A 17,489-nucleotide genomic window follows, 5' to 3' on the forward strand; every position below is an offset into this window, starting at 1 on the left:
TGCAATTCGCAGAATTGTGATATCGTTTTTCATTGCTGAGTTACGAAGTTCTAAACTTGATAGTTTCATTTTCTGAAAATTTCCGGTTTCTGTCAATTTTTAGTAAAAAATGGACGACCTAAATCAAAAATTCGAAACCAACAGTCACTAGATTTTAAGTTTTTTTTTAAATGCAACAAAACTCGTCAAATTTGGTGCAGTGATTGCCGAGGAAAACTAACTCTCCTTTTACATGTAATTAGATACGAGCACCCGAGCTAAAGCTTCCTCTCAACTCTTTAGCGTTATGGGCAGGACCACAGAGTGGTCGCCGCTAATCACCTGCTGAAGGTGTCGAGCCCGGTGTCCGAGGCGGGCCGCGGTGTCCTCGAGCTGGCGCAGAGGTCCCGGAGGCAGCCGACAGCCCAGGGCGCGCAGCTGCCTCGCTTCGGCCGCGATGGACGCCAACCGCGGGCTCAGGCTGACCCGGGGCCGGCCTCCCGCGCCCAGAACCAGGGCAGGTTCGTCCTCTTGAAGGCTGCGCTGCCAGAAAGGCTCACACTATGACGCAAACACAATTTTTACTTGCCTGCGTGCGTGCGCGTGCGTACGTGTGTAATTCTGCGCGCGCGCGGCCGCTGCTTCTATGGTGACAACAGCTTCGTATTTTTGCGGTCTCTTCTACTTCGCGCACTTGTTTGGCAAGCGGACGACGGGTCGTTGATTGACCATCACGAAACGCACTTTCGCTTGTTAAGCAGAGAGTTCAATATGCAATGTGTGACATAAAGTAATTAGTTTGAGTGGTATTAGTTTAAGAAATTAGTTTAAATGGCAAGCGCGTATATTGACAGTTTTAACCTCAGTGTTCACCTGCATCGCCGATAGTGGTTAGATTATCTCCAAAATATCGGACCCGGCAAAAGAAGTTTCGCTTGAAAAACATTTTCCGCCGGTTTCTTGTTGGGACTAGCTGACCTCGGAGCATTGCCGACCTGGACTGCCGCAGTCCCGCCCTGTGTCCTGCAATTATTGTTGCCCATGTTTTTTTTGTTTCTTTTTTAGGTGCAATGTTGCAGTCATCCAATGACGGCGAGCGTTATCTTCTTTCTCTCGTACAGATTTGTGCCAGCATGAGGTTTGGAAGCCCTGAAAACGGGCTCTTTTGGGCCTGCCGCCTTCAACAGTTTCACTTGGTTCCCAAGTTCGCTGCTTCCTAAAGATAGGGAATCACGCTCAAAACAGGTTTGTCAGCTGCAACGGCATCTATATAGACAACCAATTTCATGCCAACGACGCACCGCACCTCGTCTTAGTGGCGATCTGCTGGGCGCTGCGGCTCCAGGCGTCCAGGCGATCCGCAGCAGCCTCCCGCGCCTCGTCGCGTGCTCTGTTCAGGTTTTGTACAAGTGGTTCCCAGGATTCGCTGCCGTCGTTGAGAAGGCTAACCACCTCCTGGGCCTCCTCCAACTGCATGCACGAAAGGCGCGCGCATGTGTTGAAAAAAGAAAAATATTGTTGCTGGCACTATATTGTGCATTACTTTAATAACGACAGACGTGAAAGCGTCAAACGTGTACCCTGTATAGCATGTGTCACTGGCGCATGAAAGAAGTAAAGACATTCATTTTGTGTGTGTGTGCACGTATTGTCAAGCTTTTTTCCCTCCGCTTGACGCTTCACGTAAACCCCACAGAAAGGTCGTGGCAGCGCTGTTTTTTTACCTGAAATGGTAAGTTAGCTTCAATAAACGCTCGTCTGTTATTCCTGAGCTACAGTCTTGGTGTCAGATTGTTTCGGCTTCTACAAAGGATGACGCCGATGTGGAGGAGTCGCCAAGACGCGTCATTGATGTGCAACGAGTGCTTCGATCGAGAGGCGAGGCTGCCTATACACGCATTTACTGCAGTCGAGGTCGGGTGTCGGGTGAAAAAAGAAAAGAAGGCAAAGACATCTAATAATGTGAAGGTAAGTTGCTTTAACTATGCAAGGTGTCTTAACGTGTAAACGACATCGGTTATGATAGCTTTAGCCACACTCACATATACCAAGCCCCTTAAGACGCGATCGTCGTCAGTTAACCCTTTTATTCAGAGGGAATGTTTCGCTTAAATGTCCTCGGTAAACGCGGAAGCGCTCAGTCGTCAATCGCAGAGTATTTCGGGCATGTAACCGACGACGCCTCACCCTGGTGCGAAGTTCCTGCAGGCCGACTATGTCTCTGACGACTTCTGGAATTCCCTGTATGCTGCCGGAAGCTTGCTCGTACGACTTCTTCGCCTCCACCACGCACTCGCTCAGTGCTCGCAGCAGCATTTCTCTGAAAGACCGACGGAAAGAGAGTGCGATACTGGAGAGTGACATTGATGCATCGCAGGCCTCTATGTATCATTCATGGCCTTTGCGTACGAGAATGTCGTGCGTTTATAGTATGCGAGCACATCGCTCAAGATTACCCCCGGGCTGATCCAGACCAACCGAACCGAGTTTATACGCATTTTGCCTTGCGGGTTGGGTGACTGAATACACCCTTCGCAGTCGGACATGCAGCCAAAGCCGCCTAAACGATCCTTCGGTCTGGCCCGCTGTGTTAACAGGACCACCAGATTTCGGCCCGACAAGCTGAATTGACCAGGCTTTGTCAGGTTCATGCTAACGTAGCTAATATCCTCTTTACTAAAGAGAAGGGGGAAGAAATCAACCCGCGATATATTGTGCTGAAGAAATGCTGCGAACTTTAACTCATGAAGAGTGGGGTGTGTTGGTAGCATTCAACATGCCCTCCCCCCCTCCCCCCTGCTGGTGCACTTGAAGTGCACTATACACTTAGCGGTTGATCCTACCGGGGGAAACGTATTCTTCAAGAAGTGTACGTTATACTTAAGGGAACAATAAAACCAAAAATTTTACCTTTCGGGAGCTAGCTGAGCTTGCACGTCGGGATGCTTAAGCAGCTCGGAGTAGGATTTGCATTCTTGCAGAAGCTGCAAAGAGAAGTGTATCTCACTTGGAGATGGACTGCCATCAGCGTAGTCCTTGTTCTTGTTCTTGTTCCCTAGTGAGATGGCGCAACACAATATAGGGGATGGGCCATGGATCGGCCGGTGAAATAACTGTTATCAATCTTTTTTTTTTCTAAAAGAAAGTAAGGATAAATGAAATAATTATCTTGCAAATGGGATTGAAAGTGTCTGCTATTACAGATATGAATTATCAAATATCTAAGCATTACTGAAAAATGTTATTGAGCACAATAAATATTAAGAATTTCAGCATGCCGTCCTTTTTTGTCTCACGTAGAAAGATGCAGAGGGCTTTACAAACGCTCCTGTGGCTGCAACCGAGTACGGTAGCCCGAAAGGAAAGAATTGCTGGGAGAGCCAAATTAAAGCCACGGTTTTGGAAGGGTTCTTCTAAAAATATGCTCCTTTGAATAACGAACCGGTCAAAAGAAAGAACAATATATACTAACAACCGTCCAATTTTACTGCTTTCACAGCAATATAAAGCGAGAGCTGAAAGAAGGAGAGCAGATAAATCTGCAATGCATGTTGCCGGCACAACTGCGAAAAGGGCACATGGCATGGCTAGCATGACACCTGTTTCGCAATGATAAATAAGCAGTCTCGTTATCTAATAATCATCTGGATGGGGAGCCAACTCACAGGTTCCTCGTCACACGTATAAGGAAAGCTTCACAAATCTCTCCAGCCCTATGGCTTTTATATATATTGCCGCAGTCACACAGTTTTCAAACAAAATGGTGCAAGCGAGCAGTCCACTACCACGTGACTGCCGAATGACTTGCGCATAAATATGGCATGGTCACAGAGTAGTCACTTATACGCGAGTGGGACCAGAAGAAACACAAGCGACTTCGTTTTCTTTGAGGTTTCTTTGGCCCAACGTAGCTGATGCCTTACAGGCAATCATAGCGAGAAGGCGCGAGTTGACTGGATTGCCGAATTGACTTGATCGACGATTGACGGATTTATTTATTCATTCTTGCTTGTTAATTTAACCACGGTACGATTTATTTATTTATTTATTTATTTATTTATTTACTTATTTATTTACTTATTTATCAGTCCGCTGCCGCGCTTCCGTTTGTTAGACGCAGCGTTCTTGCAAAAATTTTCGGTTTCTGCCGTGTGAAACCATACGTGCCATCACGATCGTGGAAACTTGGGCTCGTTGGTTCGTGATCATCGGGTTGCCAAGCGCAGAGGGAACGACCACACAAAGGAGGACAAGGCGGCACACAAAGCGCAAAAGGCGCTTTTTGCTTTTTGTGCGTCGTCTTGTCCTTCCTTTTGTGGTCGTTCCCTCGACGCTATACAACACCCGATGATCACACGTTCCACGTTTCACTCCCGCTGCCGATTTCAGTTAGCCGTGTTCCACGCGCGACTGACCGGTAGTCCGGTGGTGCGCAGCAGGCGCTCTCTGAGCGCGGCTGCAGCGCGGGCGGCCAGCGGGGCCATCCACTGGGTGTGCAGCTCCACGGCGGCGTGCCACTCTGGCTCGGGGTCCGAGAGCCGCGGTGCCGGAGGCAGGGGCTCCCGCGCGGTGGGCGGCGCGAGGCGAACCAGCTGCTCCTGCGCCAGGCGCGCCTGCAGCGTGGCGCGGAGCCGGCCCCCCAGGACGGCGTCCGCGCTCGGACTGCGGCCGCACGCCGACAGAGCTTGACCGAGCTCCTGCTGCACCTTGTTCAGAGGTGCGCGCCACGGGTCCAAGTCCCGCAGGAGGGTCTGCAGCCGCGCCGCCAGACCACGGCCTGAGACGAGACGTGCGGGGCGCTCGTGAAGCCGTTCCCGATGCAGCGGCAGATGCTATATAGCCGCTCGACTGCAGCCGCACATTTCGTCGGAGAATATGGGAGGTGCATGGGCACATAGTGCTATCAAGCAGGAGTCGTGCTCGCAGAAGCAGTTCATATATGCTAGGTGGGTTTCTTCGAACAACAGACACGGGGTGATAATAACGAACATATTAATTGTGAATGCGAGTGCACCATGCCAAGAAGTTATTTGGAACAAAAAGTTTTGCGAATGCTGCCCCTAGATTAGAAAGTTTTTATTATAGAGAAGAAAGAAAGGCTTGGGGCAGTGAAGGCCTGCGCGTTTTAATCTTCGACCTCAACCTCGAAATCAGGGAGTCAACTCAAAACTGCGTTCTGGGGAAAAAAAGAGTGATAGAGCTAAACATAGGCTCACGTCCTCTGTTGAAGTGAAATAATGAATTTTACCTTTATAATGTGCCGTCACGGATCAAAAATGCGAATGTCTTCTGCTTCTATTGTCTCCGCAAACTGTCGAAAAGTAATAATTGGCGCAGTTTAATTTTCCTGGCAGCTCTTGTAACGCAAACAAACGATAACTAGGCAAGACCAAGGTTGCGCTTTGTTTTCTAAACTGTGTCGTAGATCGAAGCGCGACGCGTGTCCGGCGCGCGATGGGTGGAATGCTGCCTGACGGAGCTGATAGAATGTTGCCTTTCCCCCCATTTCTTATTGCATCCTATCCAACGTGACAATACTAAAAAAAAAATTATAATAACGTGACGAACGTCTTCGTCCAGTTATTACTCTTCAGTCCTGTGTCAAGCTTTTTTGACACATTTTGCTGCCACTGTTATACCATGCACCCGTAAACGTCTCCAACGTCTCTGTACTGTCGCAAAATTTGCCTTTGGGCGAGTCAGCAACGATCCGTTATTAGTTAAACGTAGCACCACAGACGAGTATCAAGAAAGTTCGTAGTGTGTCCTGTCTACCCATAACGCTTCCCTAAATGTTTATTGGGCTTGAAGTGTCCCCTAAATTCCTCGCTCTAGCTGCGTGCTGTGGCCTCCGTACTTGAACTGATTGTGCCCATGTTCAAGCTTTGCTGCAACACAAGAAAGGACTGTGGTAAAGAGAACCTCGAAACGCAGTTTCTCTGCGTAGCAAGTGCTGCCATCCCGCGGTTCCTCGATATACCGAGAGGTCTATGCATGGCCGACATTTTGAGCTGCTCAGAGGCCATAACCGAGGGGCAAATTCAAGTTGTCTGAGTATCAGCGGGTAAAATTGGCTTCTCATCGAAGCAACAAAAGAATGCTTATGCAGAGGTTTCTTCTGCGTACTTTTTTTTTCATCCTGAGCTGAACACCATAGAAGCAGTTATCATTAATAAGCATTCTGAGTGCATCTGACTAACTGTGCGCTGAATTTATTCATTTGGTCGCCTTTCATAAAGAGAACTACATTAAGTTTTCTAAGAAAGGTCCAGCTAAAGAACATCTCGGTAAGGGTCTAATATAAATGTTGCACAGTTTGTTTCTTTAATATCAGCTATTCTGCGATACAATAATGCATTGCGGTGAATCGTGCTAAGAGTGGAAAGGGGCCACTGCCACCGGACATAATGTGTGTTCCTTAATTATGCACGCAAGCACCCACAGTCTCCGGTCGCAGTACGAGTGAGACGCCTAACAAGCGTACTGGCAGCCATTCAAAGCTTGTTTCTGGCGTTGCTGCGGCGATTTAAGCCTCTTGTTTTGGGGCGACAAGTGCGACCTAAGCTGTCAGAAAGTAATATATTGTTTATCAAGCCGACGTTCACTCGGTTCATGTTTTCTTAGGTGTTGAATTATGTATACAATAATAGCTACGTGCAGCACCGCTTGTTAGTGTGTACATTTTACCGCGAAGTACTCTTGTCTGAGTGAACCCAGTTTTTTATCGTGTGTAGTGGCCCCTTTCCACTTTCAATATGCTTCACCGCACTACAGTACACGTGCTTCACTGCATAACAATAATGCATTGCGGCAAAGATTTAAAAATCGAATTATGGAACTTTTTTCATGTCTTTGCCGAATTCTCTCTCTCTCTCTCTCTGTCTTCAGTTGAAGGACGTTAATTTGTCAACATCGCAGCTCTCCACGCATACGATGCATGGAGAGCGATGCGTGCTGATTGTCCAAGTAGGAATATAGCGTTCTTCCACGCATTACACAGGTCAGGAGTCGTATTTTGCAGCGATTGGTTTCATTTTCCATTCTTTTTGTCCTTTATAATTTGGTCCCACGAAGCCATGCCCCCGTTGCCGCCAAAATCTGTCACTCGGGGAGATGGTTGATGAATGCAAATGGAGTAGAATAACCTTTACAACATACGTCTCTTGGATTTAACGTCTGGCGGAAATTTTAAATTGCTTATACACTGTTGGAATCGCACCGCTGGCACGAGTTGTTGGGGTCTCGGTGCTGACGCCCGTTATTGCCAATGGGTCGCAAGCCCCAAGGGTAGCGTTGGCCTGGCGGCCTGTGGCACTGGAAGCATCCGAAGGTCCCGGCAAAGCAAGAGAAGACTGGTAACAGAACAACTTGTTTATTCTAGCATAGCAAAAGAGCGGCCGGTCAGGTCGACCGAAGTGGAGAGACGGGAGAGCACGTAACTCAACAGTACAAATCGGAGCCTCTCCCCTGGCGTCCGGGGGCAGCTGCTCTTATACTCTCGGCGTCGCGGTCCAAAAGGGAAGGTCACGGGATGAAGGTCACGGGATGAAGGTCACGGGACGGCGGAGCATGAGCCCACGACGGCGCGCACGGTCGAGCCGAGAGACCTGCTGAACCGAGTGTAGTGACGCATCGCCAACCCTCACTTGGGGAGCTCCGCTCCCCGGCTGCCGCGCTTTGACAAGCGTGGGCACACACACACACACGCACACACGAAGACACGCGGCACTGAAACACGCCTGGACACGCTTGGCGGCGAGGCGTTGCGGCGGCGTCGAACGGGCCAAAATGTCCGCCGCTTTGAACGAAGCCCCGGCGTCCGTTGCATCCGCGCCGGCATTACCGCGCGTTGTAGGCGAAACGTAACAGACCGCCCCGCCGGGGGAAGGAGATCCCGATGGTCAGGGGACTGCATCCGCTGTCCGGAGGGATGTCGCTCGATGATGCTCATAACCGTAGTCGGGCGTCCTTTGGCGTTTCTTGAGCGCAGCGCACAGAGAAGGCCTCGTTCTCACGTTCAGGTGCACACAGGACACTGCAAAGTGACTTCGGGAGAGTTGACATTTTTGTTCTCGTTTCCGGCAAGCGTTAGAACTACGCCGAAAGTCAACCGCTCAGTCAGCAAGCACGGCACAACCCTCACTAAGCCCTGCCAGGCTCTTTCCCCTTTTATACTGCTGCCTAGTTCCTTACAGTAGTTTAGCAGCACTCAGAACGCGTCCACAAATCGGAAAAATTGCACTAAAAAGCACATCATCACTTTGAAACACTACACAAAAGCAATAGGTTAAAAATCCTGCCTCAGGAAGAAAAACATCAGTAACAAGCAATTTTGAGGCTGATTCCCACGTTAGGGGCTTCGACTTAAGCCATCGGCGTTACCGTTGAGACTCCCCTTTTTGTAACGCACCTCAAAGGAATATTGTTGCAAAGCGAGGCTCCAGCGCAGGAGGCGGCCATTTTTGGGAGAGATGGTCTGCAGCCATTGGAGAGGGCAGTGATCCGTTTCAATGATAAACCTCGAGCCGGCTAGGTAACATGATAATTTCTGAACGGCCCACACGATACACGCACACTCTTTCTCGGTGGCGCTATACGCCTGCTCACGACTGGTCAGCTTACGACTAGCATACAGGACGGGGTGTTCTACTTCTCCATTTTCCCGTTGGCACAGTACAACGCCCATGCCTCGCTCACTAGCATCACACTGAACAACGAACCCTTTTGTGTAGTCGGGCGATCGTAGCACAGGCTGGCTTGTTAGGGCGCTCTTTAGGGCGCTAAAAGCTCTTTCCTTCGTCTCATCCCAGACGACTGTTTGCGGCTCTGTCTTTCTTAGAGCATCCGTCAAGGGAGCCGCGATATCAGAGTACCTGGGGATGTACCTCTGATAGTAGCCGGCGACACCTAAGAACGACCGAATATCGGTCTTCGTACGCGGTTGCGGGAAGTCTCGCACAGCGGCCACCTTTATTTCAGAGGGGCGGCGTCGACCCCGACCAATCACGTGTCCGAGGTAGACAACCTCGGCCTGTGCTAACTGGCACTTGGGAGCCTTGACTGTCAAGCCCGCATCGCGCAGGCGGGTTAGCACTGCCCGCAAGTGCGCCATATGCTCAGGCCAGGATGCGGAGAATATCGCTACGTCGTCTAGATACGGTAAAGCGAATTCTTGCTGTCCCCGCAACACTTTATCCATGAGGCTTGAAAAGCAGTATGGCGCGTTCTTCAAACCAAAACTCAAAACTTTAGGACGGAATGTCCCCATTGGTGAAATGAACGCCGCATACCTACTAGCCTCTTCTGTAAGTGGAACCTGCCAATAACCCCTGACAAGATCTAGGGTGGAAATAAACTGAGCGCTACTCACTCTCTCAAGGCACTCCTCGATGTTAGGGATCGGATAAATTTGATCCTTAGTGATGGAATTAAGCCTGCGGTAGTCGACGCAAGGACGAGGTTCCTTGCCCGGTACCTCAACTAAAATCAAAGGGGAGGTATAATCACTCTCACCCGCTTCAATAACACCGAGCTGTAGCATTTTCTTTACCTCAGCTTCCATAATATCGCTCTGGCGGGGTGACACCCGGTACGCCTTGGATCGTACTGGCTCTGGGGAGGTAAGTTCTATGTCATGAGTAAGGACAGAAGTCCTACCAGGCCTCTCAGAGAACAGACCTTGAAACTCTTGTAAGAGCTGGTGTAGTTCGGTTTTCTGCTCAGGCGACAGCGATGCTTTACTTATTAAGTCACTAATGACTTGATCGGTGTCTTTCCTGTTCGTCACTGAGCCTAGTCCCGGAAGCTCGACCGGAAGCTCTTCGGGCACGTTTACCATCATGCACACCACTGCTTCTCGTTGCTTATAGGGTTTGAGCAGATTACAGTGGTAAACTTGCTGTGCTTTCCGCTTTCCTGGCAGACTCACCACGTAGTTAACGTCCGACAGTTTTTGAACAATCCGTGCTGGGCCCTCCCACTGCACGTCGAGTTTGTTCTTTAGCGATGTGCGCAATATCATGACCTCATCGCCCACCTCAAAACGACGGGCCCTGGCTGTCCGATCATAATAAACCTTGGCCCTCTGCTGGGCCTCTGCCATTGCTTCACCTGACAACTCCTGTGCCCTTCTTAAGCGTTCGAGGAGCTTAAGCACGTACTCTACCACGACTGGGTCGTCGCCCCTGCCTTCCCATGATTCTCGAAGCATGCGAAGCGGAGATCGCAGCGAGCGACCGTACACCAGCTCAGCTGGCGAGAACCCCGTAGCCGCATGCGGCGCGGTTCTTAAAGCAAACATCACTCCAGGCAGACACAGCTCCCAGTCAGTTTGATGTTCAAAACACAATGCTCTCAACACGCGCTTCATGACGGAGTGGAGCTTCTCAACGGAATTCGACTGGGGGTGGTGCACTGAGCTGTGTAACAGCCTTACCCCGCACCTTTCGAGAAAGGCTGTCGTCAAAGCGCTAGTAAACACTGTACCCTGATCTGACTGGATTTCTGCAGGAAAACCAACTCGCGCAAATATGGACAGTAGTGCATTGACTATCTCAACTGAGCTGAGTTCTTTAAGCGGCACTGCTTCAGGGAACTTTGTCGCTGGGCAGATCACAGTCAAAATGTGTCGGTACCCCGTGGCTTTTACCGGCAGAGGTCCCACTGTATCAATAACGAGCCGTCTAAAAGGCTCCGTAATGATAGGTACCAACTTCAACGGCGCCCTCGATTTGTCCCCTGGCTTGCCCACCCGCTGACAGGTGTCGCATGTCTTCACAAAGTGGTCTGCGTCCCGAAAACACCCTGGCCAATAGTACTCCTGCAAGAGACGGTCCTTAGTTTTCTTAACTCCTAGGTGTCCGGACCACGAACCCCCATGCGACAAGCGCAACAGATCCTGACGATAGCATTGAGGCACGATCAGCTGATCGAACTCCACTCCCCTGCGGTCTAGATACTTCCGGTACAGGACCCCACCTCTTTCCACAAAGCGAGCATTTTTCTTGGCGATACCTTCCTTGATAATGCAGCGTATGTTTTCTAGGCTGCCATCCTTCTTTTGCTCGGCTATCAAAGCCGACCGGCTGACTTTTAGCAACCTGTTAAGTCCGTCTGACGTAGGCGCGATGAGCAAATCTGGAGACAGCTCTTCTAACTTTCCCGTGTCGGGATTTTCCTCTCCAGTATCTGGTGCCTTTAACGCTACAGGCTCAATTTTATTCAGTTCGGGCGTGCTCTGAATACCAGCTTGCTGCGCCTCTGACCCTTTCTCATCGTTCAACAACGTCGGCCCCGCAACTACCGCCTTTGCAGCGAGCTCCCGAACCTTCGATCTGGTTAAGGCCTGAACGCTAGCCTCACCAAACAAAAGCCCCTTCTCGCGCAGGAGGTAATCGGACCTGTTCGAAAATAGGTACGGGTACTGGGGGGGCAGCATAGATGACACTGCGGCCTCCGTCTCAAGTGCTCCGAAAGGTCCTTCAATAAGCACTTTTGCTACCGGCAGACACACGCTATGAGCTTCCACTGCTTGCTTGATCCATGCGCACTCGCCCGTGAACATATCGGGTTCTACGTAAGAGGGGTGAACTACATCCATTGTAGCTGCGGAATCGCGAAGCACTCGGCACTCTTTCCCGTTCACGAGGAGGTCTCGCATGTAAGGCTCGAGAAGCTTCATGTTCTCGTCAGTGCTGCATATAGACAAAAACACGACTTGTGTTTTTGTTTCTGGACACTGCGCCGAAAAGTGACCCGGCTTCTGGCACGTATAACAAACGCGCGCTTGCCTCGTCTCGAACCGCTTTCTGCGTTCGGCTTCGGTTGCCGCCGTCTCCTTACGTTCGGTCGGACTGCTTTCACTCGCATCCGCACTACGTGTATCCCCCTTTGCTCTCATGGGTGTGAACTTCGGCCTCTCAAACTTGGAGCCAAATTCACCCTTTTGACCGTCCTTAGCTCCGCGAGCCCGACGCGTCACAAACTCCTCGGCTAACTCAGCGGCTCTAGCCACCGTACTAACGTCTGGCCTATCCAAGACCCAGTACCGCACGTTCTCAGGTAACCGACTATAAAACTGTTCTAGCCCGAAACACTGCAGAACTTTCTCGTGGTCACCAAACGCTTTCTCTTCTTTGAGCCACTCCTGCATGTTTGACATAAGCCTGTACGCAAACTCTGTATATGACTCACTTTTGCCTTTCTCATTTTCCCGAAACTTCCGACGGAACGCCTCCGCTGACAGCCGGTACTTTTTTAGCAGACTCGATTTCACTTTGTCGAAATCCTCTGCCTCCTCTCTCTCCAAGCGAGCGACTACGTCGGCCGCCTCGCCGGGTAGCAAAGTGAGCAAGCGCTGTGGCCACGTTTCCCGAGAGAACCCCTGCTTCTCGCACGTTCGCTCAAAGTTAACCAGGAACAAACCAATGTCCTCTCCAAGCTTAAACGGCCGCATCAGGTCAGTCATTTTGAACAATACTCGTTCTCCTGCACCGTGTGCCTGACTTCCATTACGAGCGCGTTCCATCTCTACCTCGAGACGCTTCATTTCCAAAGCGTGTTCGCGCTCTTCTTTTTCTTTCTGTTCTTTTCGTTCACGCTCATCTTTCTCTTTCTGTTCTTTAAGTTCACGCTCATCTTTCTCTTTCTGTTCTTTACGTTCGCGCTCTTCTTTCTCTTTCTGTTCTTTAAGTTCGCGCTCCTGTTTCTCTTTTTGCTCCTCCCTCTCCTCAATGGTCTCAAGGCATTCCGACAGCTCGTCATCCTCAGCTTCTAACTCAAGAATAGCCCTTAGCAGTTCTGGTTTTCTGAGTTTGTCTGAGACATCCAGACCCAGCTCTCTCGCAAGCTCCAGCAATTTCGGTTTGCGCAACGACTTCAAATCCATGGCTGCTCTGAATGCTGCTTTCTCTACTGCCTACTATTGTCTTGCCGCAAACTAACCCGGCAGCAACGACAACCCCAATTACCAGCTCTGTTTCTAACACTAACAAAAGCCTGGCAAAACTCAGAAGAAGAAAGTCCCGCACTCACCAAACCTCGCAGCCAAGACTTCAGCGCAGTCGTTCCGCTGCAGGCAACCAGTCATCACACAGGGCTCGTTGCGCTGCTCCCGGATGGTCGTTGTGCTGCTCAGCATACAGTCAACCGCATCTCTTCGCTGCTGGCCTCCGTTGTCGCGATCCCACCGCTGCCACCAGATGTTGGAATCGCACCGCTGGCACGAGTTGTTGGGGTCTCGGTGCTGACGCCCGTTATTGCCAATGGGTCGCAAGCCCCAAGGGTAGCGTTGGCCTGGCGGCCTGTGGCACTGGAAGCATCCGAAGGTCCCGGCAAAGCAAGAGAAGACTGGTAACAGAACAACTTGTTTATTCTAACATAGCAAAAGAGCGGCCGGTCAGGTCGACCGAAGTGGAGAGACGGGAGAGCACGTAACTCAACAGTACAAATCGGAGCCTCTCCCCTGGCGTCCGGGGGCAGCTGCTCTTATACTCTCGGCGTCGCGGTCCAAAAGGGAAGGTCACGGGATGAAGGTCACGGGATGAAGGTCACGGGACGGCGGAGCATGAGCCCACGACGGCGCGCACGGTCGAGCCGAGAGACCTGCTGAACCGAGTGTAGTGACGCATCGCCAACCCTCACTTGGGGAGCTCCGCTCCCCGGCTGCCGCGCTTTGACAAGCGTGGGCACACACACACACACGCACACACGAAGACACGTGGCACTGAAACACGCCTGGACACGCTTGGCGGCGAGGCGTTGCGGCGGCGTCGAACGGGCCAAAATGTCCGCCGCTTTGAACGAAGCCCCGGCGTCCGTTGCATCCGCGCCGGCATTACCGCGCGTTGTAGGCGAAACGTAACAACACGCTGAACAACTTTTTGCAAGCTGTCATAGATGGGTTAGAAGTGCACTAAACATACATCTTTCATTGGTTTTTTTTAAAGCTATTAGCATTCTTTGCCCACTTCAGTCTTTTTGAGTCTGTCTGTCTGTCTGTCTGTCTGTCTGTCTGTCTGTCTGTCTGTCTGTCTGTCTGTCTGTCTGTCTGTCTGTCTGTCTGTCTGTCTGTCTGTCTGTCTGTCTGTCTGTCTGTGCGTTAGTGTGCTGTCACCGATTTCAATGGGTTTTTTTTTTTTTTTCGTGTTCTGGCCGTTTTGGCGCAGTAAAGGTTCCCGTTCAGGACCTCCTCTACCCGAGAACTCGCGTGGGTAGACAGTAGTTCGGGCGAGCCTATATCGGTGCGCCTCGGGCGAAAAAATAAACTGTTCCAAGATATAGCGACTCGCGTGGCAGTCATCATTGTAATTAAAACACTGTAATATATTTACATCGCTGACACACTTTTCGCTGCTGGCCGTGCATTGTTTTATTCTTGTGCGCTCCACATCACTATATTGTCAAGGAGCCGTTATCACACTGTGGTCATCATGTCACTGTCGTAATGTCATCGTCGTCATACCACCTTCTTCGTCATTCTATTGTAATTATTCTTTTGAAAAAAAATCGTCATTATGCTCCCATTGTCATGCCATCGCCTTTTTTGCATCGTCGTCAGATAGTCGCTATCATGTAGTCATTGTCATACTATAATCATCATGCTGTCGTGGTTGTACCATCGTTGTCATTACAGCTTCGTCATCCGCTTATCGTCATGTCGTGGTCCTAATTTCATTGTCGTCATATACTCGTCGTCTACGAATTGCTTTCATGTCTTCATCGTTCCACTGTCATCGTTTTACCATCGTCACCTCACTGTCGTCATGCCGCCTTTGTCGTTTCATCGACGTCATTCCTTCTTTGTCATGCCGTCGTCGTCACTGCGTCGGCGTCATACAGTCGTTTTTTTTTTTTTTAATGCGAGAGTTCATACAGTCGTCGTAATGCCGCCATGCTCATGGGCGATCTTTGCAAGCGAGCGCCATAGTGAAGTGGGACGATGCCGCACTGTCGCATATGACTGAAGTAACGGAAGTCTCACAATGACCACTACAGATTTTAAAGGAACGTGACTTCAGAAACGCGGTGTCGCAACATGACTCGAATGCTAATCGCATTACCATTGACATTATCATGAGATTTGTTCTGCCGTAAAGTGTTTTTTTGGTCAGCAGTCTTTTATTGTGCTTAATGCTAAATGCTTAATGCTTAACTGCATGGGACCGAATTCGCAAAGCTTTTCGTTTGTGAGTACTGTTTACAGGTGGGCGGGCTGACGGACGGACGGACGTGGATACATACATACATACATACATACATACATACATACATACATACATACATACATACATACATACATACATACATACATACATACATACATACATACATACATACATACATACATAGACAGACAGACAGACAGACAGACAGACAGACAGACAGACAGACAGACAGACAGACAGACAGATAGATAGATAGATAGATAGATAGATAGATAGATAGATAGATAGATAGATAGATAGATAGATAGATAGATAGATAGATAGATAGATAGATAGATAGATAGATAGATAGATAGATAGATAGATAGATAGATAGATAGATAGATAGATAGATAGATCAACGGACAGAGCTCACCAAGTGCATCGTGGAGTGAATCCAAGGGCTTTGTATGTCGCAGGTCCTCCAGCAGTGACAGACCCGCGTCTAGCCAGTCAGCGCATTCGTCCAGGCTCACAGAGCCCAGAGCACACCAATGCTGCTCTAGAGCAGCCTCATCCTTCCCTGCCAGTCAAAATAAAACAGTAGGATGAGTCCTTGGGCTCATCACCATCAAGAAATGAAACATTTTCCTACTTCCTTTGTCTAGCTAATTTTTGTCTATTAGTTTAGTTTTGTCTTGCTGAAATCTGCCATGCTGAATCTATGATAAAATTTAATAATTTCAACAAAATCCTTAAAAGTATCTTGCAGTAATTTTAAACAGCCATATTGGGATTTTTTTTTAACACAGCAGTCTTCTTTTTATCAGTTTCCCGCATCTCTAGCCGTTCTGGTCATGAAGTCTTTTGTACTGTGTCTCACTCTCTTCCACAATATTCCGGTTCCCCGGAGACACATTTATAAAGAAAAATGTATCAGTTTAGCTGGGAGTTTTAACAGGGCAGGCTGCAATTTGTTACCAGCTTGCGGTGGAAGCCACTCACCTTTCGGCGTAACGGGCTCGTCGCGTGCGGTGCCAAGGGCAGCCTGCGAAGCGATGTGCAGCGCACAAGAATAAAACAATGCACTGCTAGCAGCGAGAAGTGCGTCAGCTTTGTAAATACATTCCAGTTCTTTAATTACAATGACGACTACTACGCAAGCCGCTATACTTTGGAGTAGCTGCCCAACACCAAAGTATGCATTGCGCAAAGTATATAAGGGGGACAGTTGCAGAACAATGCCTAAGAGCAAACTATATAAACCCACAGCACAAAACTACTAACAAATATCTTTCTTAATACGTATTAGGTATATCATTTTTTTTTTAAATCATTTAAGCCTTTAACTTCTTGAAACTGCACAGCGAGTTCTGAGGGACGCCGTAGCGGACGGCTCGGATTAATTTTGATCACGTGGGATTCTTTAACGTGTACCCAGAAGCACTGCAGAAAAGATTCTTCTTGTTTTTTTTTTCCTTATGCCATCGTAGGAATGCGGCCGCCGCGGTCGTAAATCCAACCCGCAAATGCATGCTCAGCCAACAGAATAAATAGGCGTGCTTTATATTTTCATTTATCGCGCTGCAGCTACATGTTTACTCAGTGCATTCGTTTTAGCAGCATAACTAATAAACGTGGAATGCTTGACAAATTGTTCAAGCTTGAGATTCACAGGTCCACGGTCCTATAAGTTCACACAGCTTCGAAAGTCATCGCAATAATTGGAAGGCCATGTTTCATGTGATCTTTAATTAGATACCACGTTGTTCTTTTCCCTTGCGTTCGTTTTTTTGCATTTTTATTCTAGACAATGTTTCATAAATTTATGAACAAGTAGCCATCCTTTCGTTTTTTATATATATTATTTTTTTCTCATTGCACTCCTCTCACCCTGCACTGGGGAAGTATGGGAAAGGGGAATGAAAAAAGAGACGAAGGGGAAGAGTTCACAGTCATCGGCTGGCGCTGAGCCGTGCTCCCTCAAAGGCTGCAGAAGGCTGCAAACATTTCCCTTCTTCATAAAGAACCACTTCTTTTTCACATTCATCATTCAATTCACCATGAGCGATCATATACTATACCGGGTGTCTTAGCGAACACTTTCAAAATTTTTTAAAGGTTGCCTGTGGCAGATTGCACAATTGTAGTTCATGAGCTGGTCTAGTCGAAGAGACGGACATTACCTGCAAAAAATTGAAATGCATAATCAACTAATTAACGAAAGTTCACTTATTAGGTTTTTAACTAATTATCCTATAGACCATATTGCAATTTGCAAATTCTAGCCGTGGAGTTCAAAAGGCGGATCAACTAGGAACTAAATTGCAATATGGGCCATAATACGTTAATTAGACGATTATGCAT

General features: G+C 49.0%; 2 protein-coding genes across 2 annotated transcripts in view; both read right to left on the reverse strand.

The window, feature by feature from the left end:
* The window catches only part of btv (dynein cytoplasmic heavy chain beethoven), an 81,138-nt gene extending 80,632 nt beyond the window's left edge, over positions 1 to 506 (reverse strand). The window contains exon 1 of the mRNA XM_072287594.1: positions 322 to 506. The gene's annotated coding sequence lies outside the window, so the exon portion shown is untranslated. The remainder of the gene's footprint in view (positions 1 to 321) is intronic.
* A 2,379-nt stretch (positions 507 to 2,885) lies between these two features.
* LOC140217223 (uncharacterized) lies at positions 2,886 to 15,840 on the reverse strand. Its single transcript, XM_072287595.1, has 3 exons — positions 15,559 to 15,840; positions 4,395 to 4,730; positions 2,886 to 2,963 (listed from the first exon to the last, which is right to left on the reverse strand). Exons 1-3 carry the CDS (start codon positions 15,565 to 15,567, stop codon positions 2,886 to 2,888), a joined length of 423 nt encoding a protein of 140 aa, XP_072143696.1. The 5' UTR covers positions 15,568 to 15,840.
* Between the last annotated feature and the right edge of the window lie 1,649 nt (positions 15,841 to 17,489).

This window comes from Dermacentor andersoni, chromosome 4 (assembly GCF_023375885.2).
Source record: "Dermacentor andersoni chromosome 4, qqDerAnde1_hic_scaffold, whole genome shotgun sequence".
Classification (NCBI taxonomy): Eukaryota; Metazoa; Arthropoda; class Arachnida; order Ixodida; family Ixodidae; genus Dermacentor; species Dermacentor andersoni.